The following is a 22,153-nucleotide window of genomic DNA, read 5'->3' as shown; positions in this document are numbered from 1 at the left end:
GAATAATTCGACTTGACATGAGGCGAGCAATAGGGCGCGAAGGATTCCGTACCTGGAAACATTTAAGCTTCTCTCGGCCGAAGGAGTAAGTGGCCAAGGCGGTCCCTTCGAAACCGTATCTGATGTAGCTCAGATAAGTGATCCATCGAAGGTAAACAGGAATGGCGTCGAAGCTGACGAAGAAGCCTGAGAACAAGAGGAACGGCACGGACATGACCGGCGCTAAGAACACACCGTTCTGCACGTTCATCGCTGCTCCAACGACGAGGCCCACTGATTGCGCCACGAACGATATTAATAAACACGCTCCCAGGAACATACTGAATCGCATGCCGTCCGTTGGCTGGCTCGTCAGGAAATACACGATGGTGACGTATACTATGCAAAAGATTGCCTGTGAAAAAGAAATTATTCATGAACCCGATGGAATATTTCTCTTCCTGTAATCGAGCACGAGTCCTATCTTTCCTGCGCTTACCTGGAACGGTATGTCCGACAAAGTGATCGCTAGGTAGTAGGCCTTGAGAGAATACCATCTGTTGAAGTTCTCTTTTAGAAGTACTGGTAGCTCTAACGGAACTGCAAAGACGAAAAATAATTAATACGAGCCTGGCTAGGGAGGAACGAACGAGGTAGACGTGGAATACGTACAAGACAAGATCGTGATGGTCATAGACGTGTACATGAGAAACAGCATGTTGAAGAAGAGGAAGCCAAGGTTGCTAAGTACTTTGGCGCCGTCGTTTCCGATGTCGTAGTAAAGCGCGCCGATCAATAATCCTACTAGGATGTGCGCAAACAGTCGGAGGTACATAAGAGTCTGAGAAGAATAAAGATCACTGTCAATTTACGAACGGAAACAGGGTCGGCGTGAACTTTTGCGGGGCCGGGTTTGAAAATTGTTCGGGGCCCAAAAAGCCGCGCTTCTAAACTGTATAATAATAAATATCTATGCAAACAGCGCCTCGCAAAATTTGCGACGAGCTTTTGGCCCTGACTGGAAACCAGACGCATCCAGCAACTCACCCAATCTCTGCGGCTGAAAAGTAAAGTTCTCTTTAAAACGATCCAGAACTGTTGGCACTCCGACGTGGGGTATCTTTCTGGCGTGACTACGATCGAATCATCGAGTAAAGCCACTTCGGCATTGTCCTTCTTCTCTCCATCGATCGGTATCGCTACGTCCGCTAAGCAAAAGCAGAAGCAAAGTTAAGAGCGGCAAATGGGAGAGAAGTTTCGTATGGTTTATTCGATAATTGAAAAGTCCTCGTAGAAAGCACTGTAAGTGCCAAAATAAAAGAAATACAATTTTTTTTCGGAGAATGTTCTACCTGCTAATTTGATTTTTGGCACTAACAGTGATTTCTACAAGTACTCTTTGATTCGCACTCTTCTTCCGTAGATATATTCTACCTTGTTTCGTTATATCGTTGGTCGCGTAGGACGGAATAATTCCTTTGGCGTTGATCTCTTTCCCTTTGCTCGGCTGGAACTTCTCCTCCAAATTCTTCACGTCGTTCTTGTCCCTCGCTTCCGCGTTATCCCCAGCGTCGCCGCCTTTTTGGAATGATTCGCTGGGGCTATTGTTGAGCACCCCCGACTTGTTCTCCGGGAACGGGTACCCCTCTCGTATATCGTACTTCCCATTCTTTATCGCAGTCACCAGGTTCCTGATATTGTCCCCGTACTCCCCGCAGGATACTTCGATGACTGTGAATCAAGTTACCTTAGTGTGCGTCTTGGGAAAAGGCCCGGCGGGGGTAAGAATAGCAATGCTTACTGAAGGAGGCCGGGTTGTGGTAGCTCGGGCAGTTAAGTCCGATATTTCTAAGGAAAGGCACCAATTGCGACGTAGATCCCTGGTAAACGCATTGCCCTTCGGCCAGCGTGTAGAGAGCGTCGAACATTTCGAACAGCCTGGCGCTAGGTTGATGAATAGTGCAGATTATCGTCCTCCCTCCTCTAGCTAGCGTCTTTAGCAGCGATATGCATTGAAAGCACGACGAAGAGTCCAAGCCGCTGCAAACAATACCACGATATTACTGTTTATTATTCAGCGATCATTCTCTCACGTGCACCCATTCCAACGCGCGCGATCGCCGAAAGATTGGAGATTAAGAAGGCTTGATTAACGGTAACGTCCTTTGCCCTCGAACAACTCCTGTTTACGAAGCGGCGTAGGCCTTGAGTCAGCTGGCCATTCAACCGCTCTTTTCTCCTATCTTATCGTCGAGAAGACAAATACACGGCGGCAGACCTTGGAGAACCGGCCGGGCATGCGGTCAGGAAATTTTTGATTAACCCCTCGCGGGCAGACTCGTCAACGTACATTTGAGAATGATAAGCTCTGCCGGCAAGGTACGAATAAAACGAAAGCTGTCCATCGATACTTATAGAAACTGCGGGCTCGGAGCTGCAGCGCCGGAGTTGAATAGAAAAATGACTATGTACGGTGTCAGTGAAAGCGGCGCAGAAAAGAGTTTCAAAAAGTTAGACACTGGCCGCGTACTTTCTCCTCGACATTATTACTCGCGTTCGTCCTTTCATTCTGCCATCTAAGGACGCTTACTCGCACGCACCTCGCGCATTTTCCACTGGCGCCAACACTATTTACTAGCATCATAAAAGTTATTCGATCGCTGTAGAAATCGTTCGGATTTAATTGTAGCGTCGCAGAATCTCGGCCAGGGAGCTTAGTTCGTTTCATGGGGGAAACTTCCACGATCGTTCGCTGACACTGACCATGCTTTCATTACAACGTTATATAAAAAGCAAACAGGTTTCTCTGGTAGCAGTGAAAGTGAAAGCATACGTAACAAAAAAAAAAAAAACACTTCTTCGCGAGATGACTGTGCCTGTACCTTCGACTCCGATCAACTTGACACGGAATCGCTTCGGATTTCTACGACCTGACCTTCTTCTGTTTTATGGCTCCTTTTTGTCGAAGCCGTTACGTACGTGCAAGTGCGATCGCGCGCGAGGAACTGGCGTGCGTGCTACGGCGACAATAAACACTGCTCTTGCCGATCAGATTTATTACTGTACCTAGTAGGCTCATCGAAGAACATTATAGGTGGGTTATTGACTAATTCGAGGGCGATGGAAAGCCTCTTCTTCTGGCCACCGCTCAAGTTCGAGGTCATGGTTCGACGGTGCTCCGACAGACCGAGGGTCTCGAGGATCTCTTGAATCTGAAAAGCAGAAAGAAGCGAATGAAGTCGCGGCAAGGTTAACAAGAATCGCTCTCCTCGCGCCAGAGTTGGGCGAATTTTATTTCGAATAACAAATAAATAAAAAAATGGGAATAAAGTCGCAGGATTTATTCGTTACTCTTGAACACCTAACTTCATTTTATTCGAATTTTTTATTCGAATACAAATTTCGAATAAGCTCTGATTTAAAATTCGGCCCAACTCTGCCTCTTACAGCCCTCGACGGGCCGAGCAGAATTCTTCGGAATAGAAAGACGGCCATGACCGGCACACAGAGCGTTTACGAAACTAGGCAACAGAGATTTAATATACCACTTCTTCCTTGTCCGCCTTGCTGACATGCGAGCCGAGCTTGAGGCTGGAGGCTACTTTCATGGCTTCGGCTACAGTTAAGTTGGCGTGAAGCTGATTGTCTTGCATGATGTAGCAGGAGAGCTTTCTGAAGGCACTTAGGTTCCTCTCGTGGCCGTTCATCGTGATACTCCCTTCCACTCCCGTCGACCTAAGCACACATCCATAATCGTTTCGCGTCTCTGGTTCATCGAGTGGCCCGACGATTTCTATTATTCTTATTACGCTAACCCAGACCTAACCCGACGATTTCTATTATTCTTATTACGCTGCGCTAACTACAGAGGTGCTTCTCGCGGCCATAATTAATTCGCACAGGCGCCGCGTTCACGCGGGTGACGTCTGACACCGGCATAATACCGGGCGACAGAATAAACGTCAGCCGCGGCTCGAATTAAACGTTCGTTCGGTTTTGCCCGAGACAATAATCGCAGAACAGTTATCTCTTCGCCCGAGTATTTTGGCCCGTGTTATTCTAGGAAAGGCAAACTCCGTGCCATTTAGAAAGTTCGCGGACTACGGGGACAGTCGAAAACTTCCCGCGGAAAGATTGCGCAATAATGATCCACGAGGAAAGGGAAATCGGATGCCAGAAGGAAAGCGAAATCGCGATAGTCGGAAGAAAGTAAAACGTAAGGCGCTTCGGAGATCACCGAAGGCTGTTTCCACGCGTGGAAACACATTTTACTCGGGAACTTATAAGTCCCGGCGAGAAAAGCAGGTGAATAATGGTGATACGAGTAAACGATGGCTTCTCTAATGGACACCGACGGCGTTACGAGACTCGGAATAAACACAATGACTCACTTGTATCCGGTGAGGATGTTTAAAAGAGTAGATTTTCCTGCACCGGAAGGTCCCATGATGGCCGTCAGCTCTCCGGAGCGGAGCCGTCCGCTGACGGATTTGAGGATTGTCTTTACATCTGAAAATCAATCACGCGTGTTAGAATAGACGTAGGTGCTTGGAAAATAGTACGGGTGCGCCGGCTGCTTTACATCGCGATCGATGCGTGCCACGTCAGAGTAGTGAGTAGCCGGTTATTCGTCGGGGAATATCAGAAACAAAGGAAGCCGCCTCGTTGATTATCAGCAGCCATGCAGAAGCATCGCTTCCTAAATCGTTAAGCATACTTTGCCCCGGGGCGGTGGATATCGCGAAGTAACGAGGAGCGTTTTATCATTTGAAAGTTATACGCCCAGAATCAACACCCACCTGGGGGTACTGATCGCAAATTACGCTGCGTGCATTTAAGGGGTCATGCTCAGTCGGGAGGCCGAAAGAAAGGGTGGTCTTTGGAAATTTTTTACTCGAAAACTATAACACATTTCTCAAAAAATCTTTTTTCCTTTTAAGCATTGCATCTAGCACCGTGCATAGTAATTTTTTTATTTAAAAATATTTAGCAATAACTGAGTTATTGTCCATCACTCGAAGGTTCTCTAAAAATAAAGGCTTCTGCGGTGAGCACTGCTGCTCGAAAGTCGATCGTCTAAAATAAAAAATTCAAAAGAATTTACTTATTATGTTATCTAGTATTTGAACGAAGGATTTTTTTATCCCATGCTTAGTTTTCTTGTAATTAACGAAAATCAGGCACGATTTATGATAAAAATTGAAACTTTTACTTTAAACATCAGCCATTTTTTCCCAAATCAATATTTCGAAACATCCTTCGTTCAAGTACTAGATAATATAATATAATGTAATATGTAAATTCCTTTGAATTTTTTATTTCAGATGATCGACTTTCGAGCAGCAGTGGTCACCGCAGAAGCCTTTATTTTTAGAGAACCTTCGAGTGATGGACAATAACTTAGTTATTGCTAAATATTTTTAAATGCAAAAATTACGATGTACGGTGCTAGATGCAATCCTTAAAAGGAAAAAAGATTTTTTGAGAAATGTGTTATAGCTTTTGAGTAAAAAATTTCCAAAGACCACCCTTTTTTCGTCCTCCTGACTAAAGCATGACCCCTTAACAGGTGCTGTGTGTTCCTTTCGTTGGCTTTCATTATACCTGGGCGTTATTATTCTTAGGGCTCTCTGCCTGGCGTTGAAATTAAAGCAGCGTATGACATTTGTTCGATCGCGGCGCGAGTTTTCGTTGCGCTTTATTACGCGTTACGGCAAGTCGGTATAAGTATTGTTACCTGACGCGACGCGATAGTTCTGCGTGTACCTATTCGAGATCGCGTGACTCCGCGGTTTCTTCCTCCCGCGAATACAGCGCGCCTGTCCATCTAGCCAGAGAGAATCAGACCTCGATTCACGAGGATGAAAAGTGTCTACGCTTTCATAAGCTGGATATTCTGCTGCCGATGATGACGACGTTGGCTTTCCTTCTATGGGAGCTTGGGCCCGAGCGTCCAGGCGTTATGGATATTGGGAAATTACGTTCGCATGTGCGCGACTACTTGGCAGCGTTAAAAAATACGAAGACCGTTGCGAATGTGAAAGGAAATAAGGCGCGCGAACTCCGTCTCCGTCAACTGGGACACGAACTGTGGCCGGCAAAGTTTCCGGCTGAATAATCTCTTGCGAAACGTCCCGTTTAATAAGTTCCTATAAACGCGATCGAGTAATTAGTCGGGAAGCTATTTAGCTGCTTGATTTAACCGTGGGGCCATCACCCTCTCGGCGCAATAACTTCTTTGTCTTAAAAGAATAATGTGAAAATTCCACGCGAATGGAATGAAAGGATCACGGACAAACCGAGCGGCGCGAAGGACACGCGTGCATCGCCCGTGTCGTTTGAATCGATATCGAGTCGACGCGTTTAAATGCAGCGGCGCGGGATAATCTCGCGATTGCCCGAGGAAAGTCTGGTTGGAAGAGGCTACCAGTTGCGTAGACCGTGGATTGCTAAAGTCATGGTACAACGTACACGTTCACTTTCTACACGCGGTCAGATTGCACCGATCGGTCTACTTGCGTGCGTGCATATCTCCGGCCGCACGCCATGTGCGAAACTGCGCGCGATATTAACGTATAAAAGGCAGCAGCGCGGCTGGAAGAATGTTAAATAGCTGGCAGCTAATTGTTCGTCGAACGGAAAGGTAGATCCGTGAAATCTGGGAAACTCTCGAGACGGTTTCTTATTTATGTGGATACTAAAAGGGAGTATAAATGCTGCCAAGCCCGCTGGCAGGGAAGCGGAGCTTTATCGCGCAGCTGCCGCAAGTGGGACGGTATGTAAGTCCTGAGTATTAACGATAAGTAGGAACAAAGAGTCGCCTTTTCAAATTGCCCAGTCCATTGTTCCAGCGCCGCCTTCTCTCCGCTCGCGAATTATTAAGATTCCTAAACAAACGCGCATTGCAAATAGCGCGAGGTAAACGTAGAGCGTTTCCTTCGAGTAGCTACTAGGAACGTGTACTTTGGAAATCGTGTCTGAAGCCTTATGCCGCAACCGGTCTTCTTACAAAATCTCGGTCACTAATTCCCCTCGCCTCGGCCGACCGCGCTCCACAAACTACGTAGAAAGTCATATCTCCCTCGCGAAAGATAGGCGAAGCCTTCTCCCTTGCATTCGTTTCTAAACAAGCCAGCCGCGATTGATCGCTGGAGAATTATTGCCGCTCTCCGGCGAAATATTACTGTTACGCGCTCGGAGCGTGCTCCGAACGCTCGGGCAGGGTGTTTCTTTTATGTTCGTCGCGTTATCTCGTCAGCTACGCTGCGCTATGATAAGAACACATCGTCGCGGGATGAGCATGTGTTACAACACGTGAACTGCACTGCCGCAGATCTGTCCTTCTCTCACGCAGGCTGCCTTTACTTTCACTTTGTGGTCAATGTCATCGGGAACCAGTTCCAGCCGTCTGAATTTATAGGATGCGCGAGAGGACGCGATAACCGAAATCGCGAGTCAATTCTGTTAGGTACGGTCTGACGGGTGCCGAGTAGGGCTGGGACTATTCGAATATTTTACAAGTATTCGAATGCTACGAATAAACTTCGAATATTTGAGTATTCGAATGTTATTATTCGAATACTGATGTATTCGAATATTTGAATGTTATTATTCGAATACTGATGTATTCGAATATTTGAGTATTCGAATATTTGAGTATTCGAATATTTGAGTATTCGAATATTTGAGTATTCGAATATTTGAGTATTCGAATATTTGAGTATTCGAATATATGAGTATTCGAATATTTGAGTATTGGAATATTTGAGTATTCGAATATTTGAGTATTCGAATATTTGAGTATTCGAATATTTGAGTATTGGAATATTTGAGTATTCGAATGTTATTAGTCGAATACTGATGTATTCGAATATTTGAGTATTGGAATATTTGAGTATTGGAATATTTGAGTATTGGAATATTTGAGTATTCGAATATTTGAGTATTCGAATATTTGACTATTCGAATATTTGAGTATTCGAATATTTGAGTATTCGAATATTTGAGTATTCGAATATTTGAGTATTCGAATATTTGAGTATTCGAATATTTGAGTATTCGAATATTTGAGTATTCGAATATTTGAGTATTGGAATATTTGAGTATTCGAATGTTATTATTCGAATACTGATGTATTCAAATATTTGAGTATTCGAATGTTATTATTCGAATGTTATTATTCGAATATACTGATGTATTCGAATACTACGGTGTGAGGTGGGTCAAAATTAGCTTACAAGATTTCACTCTGTCAAATGAACCTAAAGAACTTGGTTTATAATTCACACCATACTATTCGAATACATCAGTATTCGGATACTTAAATATTCGAATAGTATTCGAATACTTGGATATTCGAATAGTATTCGAATACTTGGATATTCGAATTAAATTCGCCAAATAATTGAGCAACTGAAGTATTCGAATATTCGGATACCGAAGAATTCGACAAATAGTCCCAAGTCCTAGTGCCGAGCGAGCCCTGCTTAATTATTTAACGATAGACATTCCTGTACTTACTGCTTTTACGTCCTTCCTGCACCTTGTACGCCAAGTCGGTGAACGCCAGATCAACCGGGGGCCTTTTCGGGAGATGCGTGATCGTTTTCGGCTGTACAGGTATGATCTGTAGCCGGGTCCCGGATACCTTCCTAGGTTGCAATAAAATCTCATTCGTACTCTCCTCCCGCGAGCAATTCCCCTCAAGCTTCATCTTTTATCGTAGTTTCTCGCAGTTCACGTTCAAACGCGCACGAAGTTTCGTATCGGTCGCTCTTCCTGCCGCGGTCGCTCTTCGGTCAGACTTGATTCTTCTGATCGACTAAACGCACGGTCTCATTCATCGCCTGAAACAATTATTCGTTTCGGGAGACTTGAGGCCACTCGGCTGGAGAGCTCGCGCCGCTCGCCGAGCTGCTGTTCGCTGCGAAACGTTTCGTAGACGGAGGGCCAGCCGCCGAGTTTTACCGTTCTTTGCTTCCGCGTTAAAATAATGCCGCGGCGTTTCACGTCCGAAGTCACGCTTCCCATTAACCTTTTCAGCCGCGAAAAGAGATGCAAACAGGACACCGGGCATTACTTATGCCGAGTCGGTGTGACGAAACGCTTTAAAACTTTCAGCAATACTTCAAACGTCATTGACTACGGGTTGGCGGGAACGGCCCGCCTCGAATCGGGCGACCGAGCTTCGAGCAATTTTAAGCGGAGTGAACAGCTGTAAACAGCGGAAGCAAACATTGGTCGTTACCCCGCAGGGGAGAGGGTGGGGGGTTGGAATAAACCTCGTTCCTTACATTATTGCTGTAGCGGAGCGTGGGAAGTCGAACAAAAAGAGACGGCCGTGCCTTCGGAGTTACGAACTGCGTAGACCATCGACTCTATTCTCGAATCGGCAGCGAGCGCATCCTGACATATAAACTCCACGTTCTCCAACATGCGACGCTCTTTTATTCGAGAGTTCCGTAGGTACACTCGCGGTGCTCGCAGCCACGCTCACGAACGATTGGCGATATTTAAGTTCCAAGACCGTGCCGACAACAAGGGCTCGAAGGAATCCAGCGATAAGTACAGCCGGCTGGATGGGTCGTGCGCGATGCTCGAACCTCGCTGTCCCGAGACTCACTGACTGCCTGACTCTACCGTTTAGCTGCAACCGCGGCCATCACCATTGACCGTCGTTGCTCTCCACGGCAGCTCCTTCTCGCTCTGCCACTGCTTCCTTCTCCCTCTCGCCCGCCGCCTTTTAACGACGCGACAAAGGAAGACGGGCGAGGGAACGAACGAACGGAACGAGAATTGGCGACGCGGGTTCGCCGTTCACGCGGCCAAAGTCTGACGCGCGACGAGCTTAAGCTCGAGCTTTTTTCAGCTCCAGCCTCTACCGACTGCCCTCTTTTAATCGAGTGAGCTAGCTATCTTAGCCCGTTCCCTGCTTGTTAAGGCTCTTACCCGCTCGTAGCTGACGGGCTAATATCTTTCAAGCAGGACGTCATTGGTGCTGACCTCCCCGTTAACCATGATCGTTAAGTCCGGCGAGCAAAGCGAGCGCGAGGCTCTTCTGTCTCGCGCTTCTTTCCGCGGGGCGTGCAGGAGGATGCGTTCGTAATTTAGTGTTAGAAGCCGTCCCGGAGGGGGAGGCGTGGAATCGTTATCGAGGCTTTCCAGCGATCTAGCTCGGCTCGCGGGGCTAGCGCGGAGGGACGGAACACGCTCCCGAAGAAGATACCGCACCGTCACCGTGGTATTTAAGGAGTCTAAGCGACGGCAAAGAAACGATGTAATTGCAGGAAGCATTACGTTAATATCGTCATAATTACCCTTTAACGAGGCAGGGAAGGATGGGCTCAGGGGAACAGGTTTGCGACACTTTGCAAACGCTCCGGCACGCGCGGATCCGCAGATGCGATGGAAGAAGGATCGCCCGGGGGGATCTCGCGAGCCGCCCGTTATTCGCCGAGGCGATTAACGGCCATTTGCATTTCCCCGGCGTTCTCGAAAGGACAATAAGTCGCGGCGGATGTCGTCGTCGAGAAAGCACCGCGCTTTGACGTCCGTCGCCGGTCGCGTCACGTTTCATCGGCGTCACGCCGTACGTGTTGGACTTATGAAGGAGCGAAGTAGTTCATTACGGCACTCTGTAAGAGCAACGCGGCCTCCCTCGCTAATCTTACGTGCGCGCTCGCCGTCGGTACAGAAAGCGAGCCAGTCGCTGGGCGGAATGAAAGAACTCTTCGGCGATCCTCGGCCAGGAAAAAACACCATGCGTGGGCACCTAGGCGGACAGTCAATTGCCAATAATTGCACGGCTCGTATATCCGCTTGTGCGTTTCAAGCGATCCTGCGCGGCGGTCGATATTTTGCTAGTCTCGTTTCCTGGTGTGCACCCGCTGGTTCGCCTGGCAATGCCACGATGATGATGGATGTGAAGCGTACCGAAGCGGCGCGCTGGTAACAATGAATCCGCAGCTCGCATTAGGAATAACCGTCGCATCGCTCGTGCGAATATGGCCTGAACCATTGAGTCGCAGATCGAGTCCGTCCGTCGAACGAAACTTCTGTGGAATAGATAAAAGCTGATCCAGCGGACGTGGCATATTTTTCTCGATAGCAATGCTCGTTTATCTTGTTGATGGTGCAGCGTGCGCGCCTATTCCCGCCGCGATGCAAGCGCTCGCAATACCTCGCGGCCGATGTTAAGCATTCGATGTTACATTTTTCTGCTGCGGACCGCGCATGGCTCGAGTCACGTAGACCCCGTACGAAAATTACGATGTCATTGTACGCATGCACATGCTAGCATGTATCTAGAAGGACGTGTCTCCTCTTTGGTATGCGCTCGGCCGGCCTGGCACGTGCATATGCTCGCGTGTCCCGCTGAAACGGGCCCAATATCGCGAATGCGGCGGTACGTTCCATGTACACCGTGTACGCACACGTGGAACGCGCAGCGGCACCAACGGCGATATTAGTCCGTGTCGGTGGCGGGGTAAAGAAGTGATCCGTCGTCCCAAGCGTGCCGCTGCACCTGTTGCGATAGCTCCAGCCCGAGGGTGGTGTTTCAGAGGAAATGGCTGGAAAATGGGAAGCGTGTCGCGAACGTCTGGCATAACAATTTCTCTGGCGCCCTGTGCTGTTCCAGCGAAAATCGCAGTGTAATCCACCGGCGCGACGCACATGCTGCGATATCCGTTGACGGATTAATTACGCAATCGATTCGCCTAACACCGATCAGTGCACTGTGCTCGTGGATTTCTCGCGGTCGGAATCTCACCTCGAAGCGGGGCCGAAGGGTACAGAAAAATTTAGGGACTCGGTGGACAAACAGGCACAGGGTACATACGTATCTATATATTGTCGTTTCTTTGTGACATTAAGGGGGGATTGCGCCTTGTTGGGTCGAAGAGTAGGTGATTTTGTATGATTTTTTTGTATAAAAACGGTTCGACTAAGTAATTTGAGGTTTGGCAGGCTGTTTTATTGTATCTTGAACTATTGTTCTCAATTTGGATATTATTCCGAAAGGTGGCTGATAGAGATGAGGTTTGGGGTAGGGGTGGGGAGAGGGTGTGGACCCTAAATCTAAAATTGTAGCTTCGGGTATTTATTAGCTTTCGAAATATTAATAAAAAATTATTGTTAATTTTTTGGGGGATTTTTTTTTTTTGGACATTGGTACAGGCTCCCTACCCGGCAACCCTTCCGTCCCCCAATTTTTTATTTTTGAAATTTTGTAACCACAGGCTCATTTTTAGCATCGCCAAACTCACATCGGTTCGCTACCATGCTTTACGCGCCCCCGCGCTAATCTAACCCCAACCAATACTAATACCCGGGACAAGTTGGAAAGTGGAATGCGTTGTGTTGGTATACAACCCCTGGCAATAAGTTTGGAACCAAACGCAAAAATACGAAATTAACGAGAAACACCAATATTTTTTATGTATAATATGCAACGGTATATATATGAAACGCGTGGTAATGTTAAATCGGTCTATTTTAAAGTAAAAGCACCAAAAATAATTAAGAATTTTGTTTATTATATAATACAAAATGTGGAAGAAACAAAATGACAAAATATGGAAGAAAGAAAATTTTTTCAGCGCTCTCAGTCAGCATTCTGTATCTGCCATGCTTTCGTTTTTCATTGTCACACAAAAATTAAAAACAATAGCTCAAGATACAATAAAACAGCCTACGGAACCTCAAATTAATTCGCCGCGCTGTTTTTGTACAAAAAATTCACAAAGAATTACCTATTTTTCGGCCCAACAAGGCGCAATCACCCCTCCAGGGGGTGCTCGATTAGAGGGATGAGATCCTCTGCCCTCTTTTGGGAAGACGGATAAAAAAACTACACAGTTTTTACCGATGAGCATTATTCGCGCGTATTTATTAACAATGCAGTAAGTTGTAAAAAAAAAATCAACTATATATAATAATAATTAATGGAGATATGAGTTTTTTTCAAAACGGTGTTTTTCATAGCGACGTGCACGATGATATCCCACCTTCAGAAAACACGTAATTCTAGTCCGCAGCTGATTCAAGTCGAAACTTTTTTTCCCAGCTGTTTAAGTCTGTTTAAACACGGAAAACGCAAAAAAATGGAAGTAAATTCAAAGCGCTGCCATTTTGTGAATTTTTTACTTTATGAATCTGCTACGGGTTACAGCCACACTCTTACTGATTAAGAATCTTTTTGTTTTTTATGTTTGAAATTAGCGGAACAACCGGAATCGTGCACGCCAAGAGGCAACTGGTTTTTTGCAGCTGTTTTACGATATGATAAATATCTCCATTAATTATTATTATATATGGCTGAGTGTTTCTTTAGAACTCACTGAAATGTTAACGAATACGCGTGGATAATGCCCAGCGGTAAACACCGTGTACTTTTTTTGTCCGTCGACCCTAAAGCAAGGCAAAAAATTGACCTTCTAGACGAGTATACCTCCTTAATTCGTTCCTGCACTGTGGTGTAAAAAAACTCATAAGAAAAAAAAAATAATAAAGCGGTGGCATGTGTCCGTTTTCCACCGGGCCCCTCGATTGTCAAGCTGAAATCCGAGCTCGTTACCGAGGCGAATCTGAATGCTGGGAGAAACTGACGCGTTATTGTCAATGAAGCTATCGCGAGATGCTTCGCCAAGCTAGCTGGAATAAAGGTCGCTTACACAACCAGAAGCGCAAAGTCCGCGCGTGCAGTTGCCGTTGTTTAGTGGTTACGATAAGAATGTAATTACTGTGCCTGTGCAGAGGATTTTATATAGACCTCGCAGTCCGCGCGTGTCCGCGTGTTCCTCGTACGCTTCGTACGAAATTCAAAGCGTTCATAACTCTTCTGAACCGACGAGGCAGATAAATACTTCGCCCTGCGCATCGGATCAGCTGTAAAAGCAATTTACGAGACTGTATCGGTGAATACAAAGCGCGAGCTACGGGAGCGTATAACAGGCATGAGTAATTTGCTGCAGCCACAGCTCAAAGTCCATCGGAGAGATTTCAAATTTCAGAGCCGCGTCGTTCTCTTATCGGCCGAGTTATCGGAACTCGATCGGGATCTGGCCCGAAAACTTCGAGGGGGAACGAGACCGCTCGTCGAAAAAAAACGAGCGCTCCATAAACCGGTTAAAAATAATACACGGGTTTTTAAAGCATCCGATCACGCTCGGTGTTAATACAATTCAAACGCTCGATAATTGCAACTTCATCGGCCGCCTCATTCAGAATCATCCGATCGAACCTATCGCCCGTGCAGAATAGCGAGTGTGGGACCAAATAGAGGCACTACAGGTGTCGAGAATTTAGCATGCGTGGAGTGCAGCACACGGATGCAGTTTATACTTGACGAATCTCAAGTCGCATCAGCGCGATGAATTTAACCTGACGGTACACCAAGCCGGGTATCGATGAAGCTTGAGAGACAGCTCGAGATTGAAACTCGATAATATTTAGCTCACCGATCGACACCATTGCTGATCAAGCCAGCCTGCCCGCTCTGCCTTCCGTTCTCCACCATGGCTTCACTCTGTTTACCACGAGGAACCGACTTGTCTAATAGTCGACGGCACGGTTCGATCCTCTGTAAAAACACAAATGCACTGATAACTTCGTTAACTGTATGATCCACAACGAACCGTGATGTAATGTAATGAGCGTGGAATTAGCGGCTAGGAAAAAGTCGCCAGTAGGTAGAAAAAAAACCTGAATGACGTTAACCACTGTCCGTAGATGCACGTTGGAGCATTCGCGTATGTCACTCGGCACACCAGCGTTCTCGATTGAAGTATCAATTTCGAAATCACGAAAGCTGCTTCTACCAAACAGCAATCCCGGGTCTTAACGAAACCATCAACCTGTCGGCCTCGAGCGGCCAGTTAAGCGTGGCTTAACTATCAAAATTTACATAATCAGGCACGAGCTTGAACTTTGTCCGCAGGTATAATTTTAAACGAAAATCCAGGCGTACCGCGAGTCTCTGCGATCCGTGAAATCTCTCAGGATGAGCTTGAATGTGGCGGGAAACGATGGAATCAATACGCTCGCTGTATTCTTATCGACGGAGTGTTTCTACTGCCGACCCACTTTCGTTCGATTGTTTTATTATTTAAGTATATAGGACAAGATGCCAATTATCCAGTGCATAAAGATACGGGATGCACTGTCGAGCGTCTGTACGAAGGGAGCGGGGGAAAAGAATGAAAGGTCACCTCGGTGACGAAGGCTGACACGCGATGTATAACTAGGCAACCGCAGAAGCTCGAGGTTATGATCGAAAGAAAAGTCGTTCGACTCGTACGCTTTACCGTGCGTGCCACGCGTCGTGATCCGTGAAATTGAATATCATTGGGTAGAAATACCTACCGCCTCTTGTGCAGGCCGTACCAGCGATGTCTTTTCCGAGCACGGGTGGAGCGAGCGTTCGAGATTTCAGGCGTAGCCTTGTAAGAATCTAGTGAGGTTAGATTGCGAGCGAATGGAAAACTCGGCATGCCACGTTCAACGCCTGCCAACACGCGGCACGACGTTCCACTAACCGCGTCGATCACTGGTCAACGACTGTTCTACGTCCTAATCGCGTTCGTAGTCTAATCGATAATCATTAACGCATTTCCCCATTCCACCATACGATCAGCGGATTGGTCGCCGATAAGGTCATGGATCGCAAACTAAATTACTGCATCTTATCTCCGCCTCGGGCCCCCACCAACGCCCATTACTGCCGCTCGCATGTTGCGTTCGGCGTTACACCCTGCGCGCCGTAGCCTGCTGCGTGCCGTGCGTCTATCGCTAATGAAAATGGCCGCCTGCGACTGTAATCTCGTGTGTACTCTGATTAACTTAACTGGTGAGGTTGGAGGTTAGGCTAAGGTTAGGTTGTGGCGTCGAATGAACATTATCAGGAATTTCACACGTGGAACGAATATCCGGCTTTATTATAATCCTTTGGCATACGAATACATTCGTTTACGGGGTTCTTTAGGAAGCGGTGCTATAGCGTGCTGGTTCAGAGTTTGGATTTTCGTTATTCTATGTACGCGAGCATGAGTGCATATACGCGTGCAGTGAAGAAAAAAGAACATAGGTTTTGGACCCTCAGATTTCTTTCCCACATTTTAGTGTTACAAAATATCTTTCGGAATAGAATTTTCTGGGTAGTGGAAAAGCCCAGTGGAACAAGAAGTTACTACTATTGCAGCCATTAGCAAATTTGTGTTAATTCAGTAGCGAAGTAACAAATTTCCCAAGTCACACCACGAGGAGGTTGCTGCAAACGGTGACTCACCCTAATTCCGACGGCCCAACCACCCTCCATTGCAAAGCTAAAAAGGGAACCACGGAAGACATCATCGTGGCATCAAATGACTGTACCGTTTCCGAGGAAACGAACAGCACCTATATGACCTACCCGCGAAAGAGGTGGAGGTGCTAGTCACCCCCTACGCACTTTCAAAATCTGGTCCCTAGCTAATGTTTACAGACTAAAAATTGCAACCGCTTCTTCAAAACGTTAGGTGTAGGCAATCTCCTTCATCGAGGAGGGCCTCAAAACGGATCGGAAACGTGCCCCATATGGTGGAGCTGTGCTAACTCAGTTACATTGCCCGTCTCATCTGATGAGTCATCGCGGGGAGAAAGAGAAGGTGATTGTAAATAGTGTAGGAACATTTTCGTTGCTATCCTATTTACACGCGAATTTTGACGACGAAACAAAGCAAAGGAACAGTGTTCGTTTCGCTTTCGTTCAACGACAATCGCTTAGATCCCTGATGGGCTACCGATTTTACACGTGTGATCCCCTCTAGCCCGACTCACCAGAATCGTATTACCTTGAGAAGCCGTCGAGGAAACGCAGACGAAAACATCTGTCTAATCACCGCGCAAAACGGGCCGCGTAATAGCGTCGCACCGTCACGGGCATCGTCGTGTCGCGAGTCAAACCTCGAAAGCACGATTACTCCCAGACGCAGCTTCTTTTTCGCCTTACCGACATTCAAAAAAGAGGAATGAAAAATGGAAAGGGGACGACCATCGTCCGGGGGGACAATGAAACCAAATTGCACACGCGGAAGACACGGCAGACGCGGCTGGAGCTAAGCTAAATCGCTAACGTTTCGACCGGACCGGATGCACTTAGTTGGCTTGAACATGATGCGGTTATAATAAATTGAGAAAAGTAACGAATGAAATAAATGAAATTTTTTATGAAATGTCCTAAATTATGGACGATTAATATACAGCAACGCAACGACTCAACTCCGCGATCGTTCAAGCCAAACTGAAGTTGCTACGCCAACGTTTCGCCGCATTCGCTCGTTTAGCGACGGTGCTGCCGCCAACATTCAATATTTCCGTTACTTATTGCGCATTATGACGATTAATCACCTTATAGGTTATCGGATAAAAAAAGAATTGCGAACAGAAAATCGCAAATATTTTTCAGCGTCATTAGTTGTACAAATATGCTTGAACTTTTTAATAAAACGTTAAAAGTAGAAAATCGCCGTTCCCGTTCGTACCGAGCACGGTCTCCTCTCATTGGTCGAATGCCGATTAGGGCGACATCGAGCTGTAGCGGCGTATTGAAGAACGAAAGGGAAGATGTGTCCTTCGTAGTCTTCGCACTTCGTAGGAAATAAAGGCATTCCTTTGTTCTGGGAAATATGGACATGACCAAGGCTATGTTTTGTTTACTTACTTTCGGATGAGAAAGAAAGAAGGTGAAATCGGGTATTTCGATCGCTCGGGCGATATCGAAGCAGAGCAACTGCCTGGGGACATGATAGAAATATTATACCAATGCGTCTAGAAATATCTATGCGCTAACTTTTATTTGAAAATGCTTTCGTGTTACATTCGCATGGTGGGACACGCCGTTGCGACCATTTGCATCAATGGCATGCACCGATATATATTTTGTTAAAAAACATGCATATAAAAAGACAAAATTTGACTTGGTTTTCGAGATAGGTAGCATCGCCTCTGCTCGTGTGACCTGGGGAACGAATATTCAATGGTCAAAGCTCTGCCTTGTGCGTTTTTGTCTTTAAATGCGATATATTTTTAACGGAATACGTATTTAGGTACAAATGTATCTTCGGAAACAAAGTCGCCCATTCCCGTTACATGCGCTCGGTATGTTTCACGGATGGGCATCTATACCTGGGTGGGGTTCGAATCCCTTTCGTTCGTTTGGGAAGGAAGGTCGTCATTAGCGAAGTCGTCGAGCTTCTCTTTCGGATTCTAAAAGCGTGAGAATGTCCCCTTCACGTACAGGACCCTTCACGTTTCGAACCAGCTGCCTGTTTTGTTCGTTCAGAAATTCCACTTTGACCTGCGTGCATTGCCCTTGGGAGCCGGTTCTGCCCAGGACCTTCACTACCCTTGCGCGTACTATGGGCTTTTCCATTGTCCCGCAGGTACTCTCGCTCCTCGAGTTTGTCGCACGATTACACAATTGCTCGAGAAACTTTCAACGGACGCTTCGAACTAAAATACTTGCCAACTTAATCGGTACAATATCTAACACGATTTTCAAGTATACTTTACAAGAGACACATGAAGCAGCACTTAAGATCGACACTTCGACGCGGGAAGATTCGGTGCGCTGCAACGTGAGAAATTAACGAGCTTTGCGTAGATTCTAATCTCTGTGCTGAATAACTGAACGTGTCCGAGTAGCTTTGCTTTGGCAGCATTGGCAAAAGCGAGCTTAAAATAACTTTTCCAGCGTTAGATCGGTCGCCTATACCCCCGCGTGCTCGCGACTAATTCTACGCCTGCAAAAACCGAACGGCAAGTTTCGAACGCGACAGTTCCTCGGCTAGGAGATAATTTTTTTTACTTTTTTTTTTTTGATTTTGGAACGGAACGATTGATGTAGTCATTATACAGATGTTTATTCGTTTGTGCTTTAGTATAAACGTGACATTCCTTGCCCAGAACACGGAACATTATACTTGGAAATTTGTTTCGCAAGGATTTGCAGAATTCGTTTTCCCCGCGTGCGTTTGTCGTCCGTTAATTTGTTCATCTCTGCCCTATCCACGCACCTTTCTCTCTCAACTCTCATTCCCCATGCTAGTACACACACGCGCGCAGCTCTCGCATACTCATACTCCTCTGTTTATATAAAATTACAATACTTGAAAAAAGTGTCATGCACTGTACGCGTTACATGGTCGGACAATATACATTGTACGTCGACGTGTGGTGTAGGTATGTGTCCTAGAAGCGTAACTTTATCAAACAATTCACCTATGCTGCACAACTACACGCATACGCGCGGTATTACGATATCTGAATTCTTCAGCAGCGGCCCGAAGGCCCCGCTCGCCAGATAGTTGTGTGTAATTGAAAGTCTGCTTGTTCGTTAGTACAGTCTCAGCTCTAACGAGCCTTGAACACAATGTAAGCGCGGATCTGGCACGTTCTTACGGCTTCTACGTCCGCCTAGAATTCCCGGCTACATATTTAAATAATAATCGCGCAGCATTATAGAGCGCAAACCGAGAACCCCCGGAGAAATCAACCGGCAATTCGATTTGAACGAAAAGACTAGCTGTGAATTGATTTCTTGCAAGTGAACGCGACGCACGCTCGCTGTCAGATCTCGGCCCTGTGTAGGCGTGCTGTGTTGCGCCGGGTGATTTGCACTCGCAATTGTTAAGGATAAAAATTACTTTAGTTGCACGATAAATGCGGGCTGAGACCCAACCAAATATGTACACGTCCGAATATGTGTGTCCATTTTTTTTTTTATTAAAAAAAAGCACAAGTCTCGCACTTTCATCATACCCATCCAAGTTCAACGCGCCCCCCTTCCCCACTGCTCCATTGCCATAAACCCCTATATTTACACGCCTCTCTATGTACATTTTACAGAATTTTTTCTTGTACGCCAAACGATCGTTTGTCGATACGGAATCACAGACATCCCAAGTTATCATTATTCAAACGCATACGGAATGAAACGGAAATGAACACTCGATCTTCAGATGCACGGTTATGTTTCAACGGTGATTACCTGATCACGATACATTCTATGCTATAGGTTTGCTTAACAACGATAGAAAGACAAGGAGAGAAGTAACAAATGAAAATAGAAAGGAAACTAGTGGTTGCGCGTGTAGTGCAGTGCCTTGTTGTTCCCTGCCTACGCATTCGAATTAAAAAAAAAATAAGTAATGGTAGAAACGATAGTAATTATATATGTAGCGGGTTTAAAAATATTGAAACTGTTTTGCTCCCTTTGCCCACCCCCTACGATCCGTAGAATATAATCTCTCCAAGAATCACGCTTTACCCACTTAATTGTACGCGAAGCATAAATTATTCACCGATCACGAATCGTGTAACTCTCCTATCCCGAAACGCTACGCTGGCATCCGCCTCTCGACTCTTCGGGAATCGTTCTACTCTGCATAATAATAGCCGCGAAAGTCTCTCTAATTAGAAAACGATATATGTATTAAGTAAAGAAGTACGATTCCGAAGGTATCCCTTTGGAAATCCCTAAATATTTACGTACGTACGCAATAAGTACAGTTGCAATAAGTGCCTATAAAATAACGAGCACACATCGAAATAGAATTCCGCTAGAATTCTCCCCTAACAGCTTGATAAAAACGAGCGTAACTCAGCTCCACAGAGGACGATCGTACCAAAAACGAAAGAGGATCGTTTATCCTAAACGTAAACCGACAAGTAGAATTTCTAACGTCCAAATACAAAAATATGTTTATATAACTATCGCTTAACAAATATTATCTCCCCCCAAAGTTAGAAAGTTAAACTAAGAACAGCGATATCGATCACCTATAATGGTAAGATTATTCTGCACCCGGCCGTGTCGCGACATTTACAAAAGAACGCTAAGCGGGCGATACGAAGTCTGAAGTAAATGTGAACCAGTGGTCTATGAGATTTTTTTAGATCGGCTTTTGTTTCTCAGTCGCTGAGTAAATGAACCCGTAGCAATTACGAACAGTGTATAGGCCGTGGAAAGAATACCTGTACAAATCTCCAAAACCAGAATAATCTTTTGTTAGATTCGTTAACGTACACTGCCATGCCTAGAGTTTTTCTTCGACTTTTTTTCCATTTTTTTTTTTTTCGTAATGCAGATGCTCCCTTTGCCTGTCTAATTAAACAACTACGTCGTAGTAGTAAATGTAACAATGTTCGGCACTCCCACTTAGAAGCAAACGCACAGGCAGCTAGTGATTGGTCAGGTGTGAGCTTTTTACAATATATACGCGTTTTGTCGCTTAAACGTTACAGTTACCGAATTGTCTATTTAATGGAATGACGATATGGGTAAAGATTGATTCGCGATCACGTAAGAAATCATTTCGGAGTACAAATACAAACGCCAAGCACCTCGCCGATATATGCGCGAGCGGGGACATTCATTTCCGCCGCTCCAGTACGATCACAACATCTTACCGTCCGATCCGTCGGACGTGTACTGTAGCCGCTCGCGATTCGCCCGTATATCTTCGAGGCGCCATCTGTAGCCTAGAGTGAATGTTAGCGATTCATGTAAATACAAGAACAATAAAGGATCCGTCTCTAACATCCGATCCGTAAATTCTATTGCTTATCTATTGAGAAAAGTCTATGTTATCGCGCGCCGCGCACGCGCTCTCGTTGGAGGGACCATGAGTCTTGAACGAGCCTAAGGCTCCTGGCGAGTTCGTAGTAATTGGCTATAAATGTTCTCGTTTCGATTTTAATGCGTATTATCAACGGCGGTTTCGTCGTCGGTCTATTATCGATGATGTACAATTCGAATCTAATTCCTGCGTATCCTAGCTTATTAAAAATGCCTAAATCTTCTACGCGCACGACTCTCTGTTAAACCAGCCTCCTGGGAATACTCGTGGCGTACGGAGGACACGGAACGCGTTACCAAGAATGCAGGGCTTCTTACTCTTTAGCTACGATCATTGTCGAAGTGGCGAAAGCGTTTGCATTCTTAACGAGGCGTTCTACACACGATTCTGAGATAACGTCGGCACTCGGAACGCGAACGCTGGTACAAGGTGAGCCAGATTTACCGGTCAGATTTCGTCAGGCTTAGAACTCTCACGGATAAGTATAGATCATCCCGTCGCGGGACGAGCGCAGTTTCGAACATTACGTTCGCTTTGACATATCTACTTTCCGGCGC

At 46.0% G+C, this 22,153-nt stretch overlaps 2 protein-coding genes across 5 annotated transcripts in view; both read right to left on the bottom strand.

Moving 5' to 3' along the window:
* LOC143371731 (ATP-binding cassette sub-family G member 1) overlaps window positions 1–22,153 on the bottom strand; it is a 228,810-nt gene that overhangs the window by 1,544 nt on the left and 205,113 nt on the right. Inside the window, exons 1-12 of one of the 4 annotated variants that reach the window (XM_076817241.1) lie at window positions 15,343–15,660; window positions 14,439–14,560; window positions 8,500–8,630; window positions 4,371–4,488; window positions 3,525–3,714; window positions 3,046–3,191; window positions 1,781–2,019; window positions 1,414–1,710; window positions 1,027–1,187; window positions 652–820; window positions 479–579; window positions 53–394 (exon numbers count right to left, since the gene is read on the bottom strand). In XM_076817241.1, the coding sequence (XP_076673356.1) occupies window positions 53–394; window positions 479–579; window positions 652–820; window positions 1,027–1,187; window positions 1,414–1,710; window positions 1,781–2,019; window positions 3,046–3,191; window positions 3,525–3,714; window positions 4,371–4,488; window positions 8,500–8,630; window positions 14,439–14,497 (1,953 nt within the window). In that variant the 5' untranslated portion in view covers window positions 14,498–14,560; window positions 15,343–15,660. Of the gene's footprint in view, window positions 1–52; window positions 395–478; window positions 580–651; window positions 821–1,026; window positions 1,188–1,413; window positions 1,711–1,780; window positions 2,020–3,045; window positions 3,192–3,524; window positions 3,715–4,370; window positions 4,489–8,499; window positions 8,826–9,272; window positions 9,746–14,438; window positions 14,567–15,342; window positions 15,661–22,153 lie in introns of those variants that run through there. The other 3 variants (XM_076817240.1, XM_076817238.1, XM_076817242.1) reach the window with 3 other exon arrangements.
* Window positions 17,784–22,144, bottom strand: LOC143371767 (small ribosomal subunit protein eS28). Its single transcript, XM_076817356.1, has 2 exons — window positions 18,142–22,144; window positions 17,784–17,974 (listed from the first exon to the last, which is right to left on the bottom strand). Exon 1 carries the CDS (start codon window positions 18,386–18,388, stop codon window positions 18,191–18,193), a length of 198 nt encoding a protein of 65 aa, XP_076673471.1. The 5' UTR covers window positions 18,389–22,144; the 3' UTR covers window positions 17,784–17,974; window positions 18,142–18,190.

Source organism: Andrena cerasifolii, chromosome 7, assembly GCF_050908995.1.
Source record: "Andrena cerasifolii isolate SP2316 chromosome 7, iyAndCera1_principal, whole genome shotgun sequence".
Lineage (NCBI taxonomy): Eukaryota > Metazoa > Arthropoda > Insecta > Hymenoptera > Andrenidae > Andrena > Andrena cerasifolii.
The sequence above is the reverse complement of the archived record's forward strand: the minus strand, read 5'-3'. Positions and strand labels throughout refer to the sequence as shown.

Coding starts and splice junctions, on each gene's coding strand:
- LOC143371767 (XM_076817356.1), bottom strand. CDS start 18,388: ATGGAAAAGCCCATAGTACGCGCAAGGGTAGTGAAGGTCCTGGGCAGA.